This window comes from Dipodomys merriami, unplaced genomic scaffold (genome assembly GCF_024711535.1).
Source record: "Dipodomys merriami isolate MVZ:Mamm:240054 unplaced genomic scaffold, mDipMer1.0.p SCAF_156, whole genome shotgun sequence".
In the NCBI taxonomy this organism is placed as follows: domain Eukaryota; kingdom Metazoa; phylum Chordata; class Mammalia; order Rodentia; family Heteromyidae; genus Dipodomys; species Dipodomys merriami.
The window spans coordinates 2,653,961-2,663,630 of NW_027202893.1; the positions used below are offsets into that span (position 1 = coordinate 2,653,961).

The following is a 9,670-nucleotide window of genomic DNA, read 5'->3' on the forward strand; positions in this document are numbered from 1 at the left end:
TTCCTAAAGCAGAACTGCAGAAGTAGCCTTATACCATGGGTCCAAGACCCTGAACGCTCTCTCAAGTGTCCTGCTCTGCTACTCAAAACACTCCAAAGCCAAATGTGTAGGTTTCCCACAGCAAGCAGTTCTCTGCTGACACCTAATGGATGTCCTAGAATTTAATTCTGTTCAGACACTACAGAGTTAGTGTAGACCCCATAGGTTAAGGGTTCAGGTCCCGTAAGATGGCCCTTGCTTTAGTTGTCAGTCACAAATAGTAAGTTGTAGGGAATACACTCTTCTACCATCTGGTATAAATGAGTTCTCTGTGCTGCCTCCTTAGGTTTGGTAACTTGTTATAATGATTTTGGTGGTGGTGGTGGTGGTTGTGGGGTTTGAACTCAGCTTAGGCAGTCCCTCAGCTCTTCAGCTCAAGGTGAGCACTCTACCACTTGAGCCACAGAGCCATTTCCTGTTTTCTAGTGGTTTACTGGAGATAAGTTTCTCATGGCCTTTCCTGCCCAGGCTGGATTTGAATTGTGATCCTCAGGTCTCAGCCTCCTGAGTAGCTAGGATTACAGGCGTGAGCCACCAGCGCCCAGCTTTATGACTTTTAAAACTCAGGAAACACTTAATATTACTGGCATATTATCAAAGATATTATAAAGGGTTCAAGTGAACTGAGAAATGCAGCAGTATGTAGGGAGAAGTTCAGAGGGGTACTGTCCATTGGAAGTCCAGGTTGCTGCTGCTTTGGCACATGGATGCACTCACCAACCTGGAAGCTCTCTGAATCCCTTTGTAAGTTTTTTTTTTTTTTATTAGATGTTCCCTTATGTAGGCATGATTGATTAAATTGTTTGCCATTGGTAATGAACTAAATCTTTAACACCCTACCACCTCACTCCTCCCCAGAGGTAGGAGCATGACTGAAGCCTCCAATCCTTACATCATACTTTGAATTTTCTGATGAGTAGCTCCCAACCCAAAGCTATTTAAAGACCCCAGCTACCAGTTACCTTGTTAACATATAGAAGCAATACTGGGGATTGATCTAGGGCCTCACACTTGCTAGGCAAGCCCTCTACCACTTTAGCTATACCCATAGCACACAAAAGATACTCTTTTTTTTTGGGGGGGGGTCCAGTCGTGGGGCCTGAACTCTGGGCCTGGGTGCTGTCCCTCAGCTCTTCAGCTCAAGGCTAGCATTCTACCACTTGAGCCACTGCGCCACTTCCGGCTTTTTTCTTTTTTTTTGCTTATGTGGTGCTAAGGAATCGAACCCATGGCCTCAGACATGCAAGGCAAGTGCTCTACCACTGAGCCAACTTCCCAGCCCAAAAGATACTCTTTATCATTCCTAGAGACAGGAACTCCATGTCAAAAACTGGTCAGAGACCTTTTTTTTTTTTTTTTTTTTTTTTTTTTTTGCAGGTCCTGGGGCTTGAACTCAGGGCCTAAGCTCTTGTGCCACTTCTGGCTCTTTCCACATAGTTTATTGGAGATAAGAGACTTTCCTGCCCAGGCTGGCTTTGACTTAATCCTCAGATCTCAGCCTTCTGAGTAGCGAGGATCACAAGTGTGAGCCACCAGAGCTGGGAAGGTAGCTCAGTGGTAGAGTGCTTGCCTCACATGCATAAGGCCTTGGGTTCGATTCCTCAGCACCACATAAGCAGAAAAAGCTGGAAGTAGTGCTGTGGCTCAAGTGGTAAGGTGCTAGCCTTGAGCTAAAGAGCTGAGGGACAGTGCCCAGGCCCAGAGTTCAGCCCCCACGACTGACCAAAAAAAAAAAAAAAAATGTGAACCACCAGCAGTGCCGGCTAAGAATATATTTCTTATTGCACTTCATAGCTCAATGTGCTTAGAATGTAAAAGAAGCAATCATGGCATTGGTGGCTCACACCTATAAATCCTCAGATATCAGGAGACTAATATCTGAGGATCTTGGTATGAAGCCAGCCAGGCAGAAAACTCATCGCCAATAAACTACTTAGAAAAAGCCAGAAGTAGTGCTGTGGTTCAAGTGGTAGACTGCTAGCCTTGAGCAAAAAAGCTCTGAGACACTGCCCAGGCCATGAGTTTAAACCCCAGGACTGGCCAAAAAAAAAAAAAAAAAGAATATGAAGGAAGCAGCAAAGGTTAGGATCAGGAGCCTTAGAAACAGTTGTGTGGAGCAGCAGCAGCTTTAAGGATCTTCAAATCTTATCTCTCCACTGCTAGAAAATCCCTGCCTACAAGCTTGATAGTGAGTGATATAGTAATACCACTTCCTACTTGAATCATCAGGAGGCAGTTAACTTCCTGACAGCTTTAGTATGGAGAGCTTTTCTTGTGTTAATATAAAAATTGTTTTCCTGGAGCCTGTTGGTTCTAATTTTAGCCTCTAGAGATGTCCAGAATGACTTAATCCCTTCTAACCTTCCTGAGCCATACTTCTTCATCTGGACTTAATGATGTCTGAAGATACTTCCAAGGTACTTCCAAGGTGTGAGAGCTAAAAATGTATCCCACTATCAGTTCCTCAGGGCACAGTGTGGGAGAAGCAGGCCAGGGGAATCACCTTGGGTAGGAACTTTCTAAGCAAAAGGCTCTTTCTATTAATGAATAGAGAGGACATCTTTTTCCCTTGCTCTTCAGCTTTGTGGTCTTTATTCCCAGGGCTGCTACCCTGGAAAAAGAAGTGGCTGGCTTGCGGGAGAAGATTCATCACTTGGATGACATGCTCAAGAGCCAACAGCGCAAAGTCCGGCAAATGATAGAGCAGGTAAACAGGGTCAGATCTTAACCTGCCCTGGGTTATTAACCTAAGGCTGTGTCTTCGTTTATATATTCTCCTAGGCAGTTTGGCTTATGCTTGTGTGTTCTCATAAGGCATTTATAGCAACCCATTATTAGGGTTTGAGTTACTAGGAGTTTGGGGGTCATTTGGCCTTTGCTTTCTGATTGGAAATGAAGAATTAATTCTCCCTTATACTCTGAAGAAAGTGCTGATAAAATTAATAATGAAGCTCCCCCGAACCCTGTTCCCCCCCCCTCTTGGCTCACACCTGTAATCCTAGCTACTTAGGAGGCTGAGATCTAAGGATCACAGTTCCTAGCCAGCCCAGGCAGGAAAGTCCATGTGACTCTTACCTCCAGTTAACCACTAGCAAACCTGAAGTGGCTTAAAGGAAAAGAAAACCTGTGGCTTAAAGTGGTAGTGCATTAGCCTTGGGCAGAAAAAGCTCAGGGATAGCACCCAAACCCTGAGTTCAAGCCCCATGTTCTATGTTTTTGGGCCTCATAGTAGATCTTCTGAGTTATCTTGCTTGAGCTTTATTAGAGTACAACATTCAGGATATATGCTGAGTTGCAAAATTGTTTTGCGAACTTAGAACCCCAAACTGGGAGGGCACATTTCCTTCATGTCAGTTCCATTTGTATCTGCTTCATTTACTGCCATTTCCATTGTCTAGAACAAGGACTATAATATGGTAAGCACTCCAGAAATATTTACTGAATGAATGACTTGTTTTCTATAGCCAAATTGCAATGAGTTTGAATCATCCATTTTGTATTTTGGAGAATGAGGGTGTTATTCTCCTCTCACTCCACCTCTTCTCCCACCTCCAGTATAATTAAGAATTTAACATTGCCGGGCACCAGTGGCTCACGCCTGTAATCCTAGCTACTCAGGAGGCTAAGATCTAAGGATCATGGTTCAAAGCCAACCCCGGGCAGGAACATCGGTGAGACTCTTATTTCCAATAAACCACTAGAAAATGGGAAGTGGTGCTGTGGCTCAAGTGGTAGAGTGCTCACCTTGAGCTGAAGAGTGCAGGGCCCAGAGTTCAAGCCCCACAACTAACAAAAAGAAAGAAAGAAAGGAAGGAAGGAAGGTAATGAAGTCACGTGATAGTTGCAGAGCTTTGCTTTTCACCTTTGCTGGCTTGTCCAGCAGCTGGGGTGAAGTTTGGTGAGTATGTAGCAAATCACTGGAAAATGAACCCTAATTAATCTCCTACATCTTTGCAGCTCCAGAATTCAAAAGCTGTGATCCAGTCAAAGGATGCCATCATCCAGGAACTCAAGGAAAAAGTTGCCTACCTGGAGGCAGAGGTTTGTATCCTGGGCAGCCCTAGTAGGAAACAGCACTCTTGAGAAACCTGGCCAAGGAGGGTGAAGTATGGAGGGGTCTTGTTCCCATCCAACTGATGTTCAGAAGAGAGTATCTGGGATGATTGCTCTGTGGTCAGTTTAGTTGAGCAAACATTTTCTGAGAACCTTCAGGAAGTTGTTTATAGTGATTAAGGCCTGCTCTCAAGAAACATAGCAATATGATGTAAGCCTCTTGCCAAAGCAAATTCTGACCATGTGGCCTTTGCAGTGAGTGAGCAGAGGAGCCTGGCTTTGAAGGAAGAGGAGGCATTCTGTAATTGGAGTCCTTTCCATAGCTACAGTGTTGGGCTCAATTAGCTACTGAGTTGTCCTCCTAGTCTAATTTCTGGTTTGCTAAAGAGCTTCTCCTGGAGTGTGTTGACTACCTGAAGATAACTTTGCCAGCCACTGTGTAAAGATCCCTGTAGAAGGGAAGACAACTGAAAACCAGGATACTTTGTTTTTTTTGCTGGTCCTAAGGCTTGAACTTGGGGCCTGGGCTCTGTCCCTTAGCCTCTCTGTGCTCAAGGCTAGCCCTCTACCACTTGAACCACAGGACCACTTCCAGCATTTTCTGTTTATGTGGAACTGAGGAATCAAACCCAGGGCTTCATGCTAGGCAGGTACTCTACACTGAGCCACATTCCCAGCCCCCAGGATTCTTTATCTGTGTGAGTGTGTGAGTGTGTGAGTGTGTGTGTGTGTGTGTGTGTGTGTGAGAGAGAGAGAGAGAGAGAGAGAGAGAGAGAGAAAGAGAGAGAAAGAGAGAGAGGGACTGGGATTTGAGCTCATGCCTTACATTTGGTTGGCTTGCTTGTTTGGCTGTTGCTTTACTATTAGTGCCACATCTCCAGCCCTTGCTGGTTATTTTAGAGATCAAGTATAACAGACTTTTCTGTCTGGGTTGGCCTCAAACCATAGCCCTCCAGATCACAGCCTTCTGAATAACTAGGATTACAGGCATGAACCACGAGCAGTGGCTATAATTTAGTGTCTCTCTCTTTTTTTTGGGGGGGGTCAGTTGTGGGGCTTGAACCCTGGACCTCAGTTCTTCAGCTCAAGGCAAGTGCAGTCTACCACTTGAGCCACAGTGCCACTTCTGGTTTTCTGGTGGTTAATTGGAGATAAGAGTCTCAATGACTTTGCGGCCCGGGCTGGCTTTGAACCGTGATCCTCAGGTCTCAGCCTCCTGAGTAGCTAGGATTACAGGCGTGAGCTACCAGCTCCTAGAAATTTAGTGTCTCTTAAAGGTGGACATCCTTTGCAGGCATGAGGCCCTGGATTCTATTCCTTAGCATCACATAAGCAGAAAAAGCTGGAAATGGTGCTATGGCTCAAGTGGTAGAGTGGTAGCCTTGAGCTGAAGAGCTGAGGGACAGTGCCCAGGCTGAGTTCAGGCCCCATGACTGACAGAAAAAAAAAAAGGTGAGCATCTTCTTGTCACCATGTGAGAGGTGTGCTGCATGTGCCCAGCTATAAAAGTTTACTTTTAGGAAGTAGCGCTGTGGCTCAAGTGGTAGAGCGCTTGCCCTGAGCTGAAGACCTGAGGGATAGCGCCCAGGCCCTGAGTTCAAGTCCCACAACCAACAAAAATAAAATAAAAAATAAAAGTTTACTTTTAGACTTTGAAAGCAAGAGTTAGAAATGGAATATACTTTTTTTTTTTTTTAAAGCTGCTAATAGCCAGGCACTGGTGGCTCATGCCTGCAATCCTAGCTACTTAGGAGGCTGCGATCTGAGGATCATGCTTCAAAGCCAGCCCAGACAGGAAAGTCCATGAGACTCTTACCTCCAATTAACCACCAGAAAACTAGAAGTGGCGCTGTGGTTCAAGTGGTAGAGTACTTGCCTTGAGCTGAAGAGCTAAGAGTCAGCACCAGAGTTTAAGGCCCAGAGTTTAAGCCCCACAACCGAAAGAAAAGAAAAGAAAGCTGCTAATAGGGCTGGGAAGGTGGCTTAGTGGTAGAGTGCTTGCCTAACATGCATGAAGCCCTGAGTTCAATTCATCAGTAACACATAAATAGAAAAAGCCAGAAGTGGTGCTGTGGCTCAAGTAATAGAGTACTAGCCTTGAGCAAAAGAAGCTCAGGGACAATGCCCAGGCCCCAACTTGAACCCCAGAACCCCCCACACACAAACACACACAAAAAAAAATGCTGATAATACTTCACTAAAATAAGATAGCTTATTGGAAAGGCAAGTGAATATGTCAACTTATGACAGGAACTATTTACAGGGAATATATAATGAGCAGAAACAGGAAATGGTCAGCATTACAGGATTATTGAGCAAGTATCAGAGAAGAGAGCATTTTGTAATGATGAAGGTGAAAGGAGGGGACTCCCAGTGGTAGCATGTAGAAGTAGGGATGATAACAATACAAATACGGAGGTGGAGAGACCAGAGGAGCTCCCTAAATGTAACCCATGAAAAACCATAGAAAGGCCCATCGTAACCTCCACCTTCTGTTACAGAATTTAGAGATGCACGATCGCATGGAACACCTCATAGAGAAACAGATCAGTCATAGCAACTTTAGCACCCAGACCCATGCCAAAACAGAGAACCTGGGCAGGTGAGTATATATGTACAGAATGGGCCTGGGCAGGAAAGGAAGGGAAGAAGAAAAGATCCATGCAAAGCATTCAGTGCCAAGGCAAGGACAAGCTCTTTAAAATCAAGTTTCCGGGGCTGGGGGTTTAGCCCCAGCGGAAGGGCGCCCGCCCGGCACGCGCAAGGCCCTGGGTTTGGTCCTCAGCCCTGGAAAGAAAAAAAAGAAGAAAAAAAAATCAGTTTTCCTCTTAGCCTCTGATCGAGGCAATTCTACACTAGAACCATATTCTAAGTTATTTAGTGCGGGGCCTCATACTATGAACCAAAGAGGACTATGAATGGTGTCCACAGGTATGTGCTAAAATTGTAAGCAAAAATTATTTGTCTTTTTTTCATATTGCATCTGTGTATGTATAATATTTGCATATTCTTGAGAGGTTCTTTGGCTTCCAAAGAACCTCTTCTTTGGGCCCCAAATCTTGAAAAAGAAAAAAAAAAATCAACTATCACATCTATACCCACTTTATTTGTTTAACTGCCTTTCCCTGTATCATCCCTGCCACCAGATAAATGTATTATGCTCCAAATCTTTTTGATGTTTCTGAAAATTACTGTGTCTAAGCACTTATAGCTTGGGTGATCAGCCAACCAAAACGTGTAGGATTCCAGAGGCAAATGTGGAGGAGAGGCTAGATGCCGGTGGCTCACGCCTGTAATTCTACCTACTCAGAAGGCTGAGTTCTGGGGATCACAGTTCAGAGCCATCCTGGGCAGGAAAATCCATGAGACTCTTATCTCCCCCAAGCCGGAAGTGGTGCTGTGGCTCAAAGTGGTAGAGTGCTGGCTTTGAGCAAAAAGGCTCAGAGACAAGAGCCCAGGCCATGAGTTCAAGCCCCATGACTGACCTCCCCACTGCCCCCCAAACAAAAAAAAAAAAATGGGAGGAGAGGCTTTGTGAATGGTGGGCAGTAACAGAACACTCAGTGTTTCTAACTTTCTTTCCAGTGTTAGGATATCGAAGCCACCCAGCTCTAAGCCCATGCCTCTTATCCGAGTGGTGGAAACCTGAGCTGTAAGGAGATGGACGTGACCATTGAAGCTGCCTCTCGCCTGGGAGAAGTCCACCACCCCTGCAGGCTTTTAACACGGACTCTGAGTTCCTGATTATTTCCTGGCTGCACCCAGGCCTTGAGGCTCACATGTGCCACTAGTCCTAAGTTCCTTCCTGTCCTGATTGCTGGGCAGATGGCTTGTGAGTGCCTCCTCTGGTCACCACAGCCCTTTGAACGATGCTATCCTGACAGAAGGGACCACGCAGTGTCCTATTCCCTATTTTTTCCCCTGTAGCAGAGCCTCCCCTCTGTTGGACTTTGGAGTCCAGGTTCAGGCAAGATGACAAGATTGGTCTCAGCCCAAAAAGCTGGAAGCACAAAAGTCCAGAGTGATTGGGGAAGCACAAAAGTCCAGAGTGATTGGAGTGTATCCTAGAGGGATGAAGTTCCTTCTGTTAACACAGCTTAGTTCTTAGCAACAAACTGTTTATCTGCTTACTCCACCCTCAGCCCATGCTGACCTAGGCCTCCTACTGACAGAGGAGGGCAACCTGTCCAGGCCCAGTCAGTCAGGGAGCCTAAACTTAGAGTGGACAGCCTTGTCTTTCTGCAGACAAGGAAATGTACACTCAGGGAGGAGTTTTGAGCAGGAAGATTTTCTAGGCCATGGACAGATATGTGTGATTTCTCTCTGCTGTGAAAACTCTAAAATCTCTTAGGGTTTTCCCCTATTATAGTACACACCAAAAGACACATCTCAGTCTTCCTGATGCAGAGCCTAAAAACTCTTTTCACAGAGTTGCATCTCTCCCAGAAAAGCTCTCATCCTATTTATTTTGCTAAGTTATTGGTGGTTTTGCTTACATCTCATAATTGATTTAATACCAGAGTTCTATAGCCTTCTCTTGAGATATTTGGGCTTATATGAAACTGAGAACGTGTTCTCATTGGTGGTGTTATTTCAGAATACTGTGGTGATGAATCTTCCTCTGCCTTTCCTTCCCCTACCTGCTCTCCCTTCCTCCTCCATAGTGGATCTGTGCCTCAGGAAGGCAAGCATCTTCCCCTGTGGCATTGGGGACTGAATGCATGCAGAGGGAACAATGATCAAGACTCTTCTGGATGGAGGGGTGCTTTCCCTAAGCTCTCTGAACCCCTTTACTCCATGGTTGGTCTTTATCCTAACTCTGAATGAGCTTGCAGTTTGTCATCTTTTCTTTAGGACTTTTCTGCAGCCTTAAGAAGAAGACAAGCATCAGAGTGTGATACTATAGGAAACAGAAAATTTTAAAATAAATAGGGATTTAGTCTTTGACTCTACTTGGGCTTATGTCAAGAATTAAAGCCGTGTGTGTGTGTGTGTGTGTGTGTGTGTGTGTGTGTGTGTGTGTGTGTGTGTGTGTGTGTGTGTGTGTGTGTGTGTGTGTGTGTGTGTGTGTGTGTGTGTGTGTGTGTGTGTGTGTGTGTGTGTGTGTGTGTGTGTGTGTGTGTGTGTGTGTGTGTGTGTGTGTACTGGATTCCCATGCTGGCCTTGTCTATATTAGTGTTTTGGGACAGCAGACAGATGTCTCATTTGTAAAATGAGGGGGTGGGACCAATGATCTCCCTGTCCCAGTTCTTAAAGTTTGTTTTCTGTAATGTAGTCTTTGTGTGGTGAATTTAATAAATTATGTTAATGTGTCTCTTTGACTTCTTGGCCTGATTATGTTTCACTTCTTCACTTCTGGGGAGGATAAAAGAACATAATTTAATCTCTCTCTCTCTCTCTCTCTCTCTCTCTCTCTCTCTCTCTCTCTCTCTCTCTCTCTCTCTCTCTCTCACACACACACACACACACACACACACACACACACGAGTTTTGAACTCAGGGCTTTGTGCCTTCCTGGCAGTACTCTACCACTTGACCCATGCCTTCAGCCTTGCCTTTTGCTGGATATTTTGGGGAT

General features: G+C 45.2%; 1 protein-coding gene across 2 annotated transcripts in view; it reads left to right on the forward strand.

Moving 5' to 3' along the window:
• The window catches only part of LOC138827512 (tuftelin), a 50,380-nt gene extending 40,975 nt beyond the window's left edge, over positions 1-9,405 (forward strand). For both annotated transcript variants that reach the window (XM_070023095.1, XM_070023096.1), the window contains 4 exons: positions 2,641-2,746; positions 3,997-4,080; positions 6,594-6,694; positions 7,678-9,405. In XM_070023095.1, coding sequence (XP_069879196.1) covers positions 2,641-2,746; positions 3,997-4,080; positions 6,594-6,694; positions 7,678-7,741 — 355 coding nt within the window. In that variant the 3' untranslated portion in view covers positions 7,742-9,405. The remainder of the gene's footprint in view (positions 1-2,640; positions 2,747-3,996; positions 4,081-6,593; positions 6,695-7,677) is intronic.
• Positions 9,406-9,670: the final 265 nt, after the last annotated feature.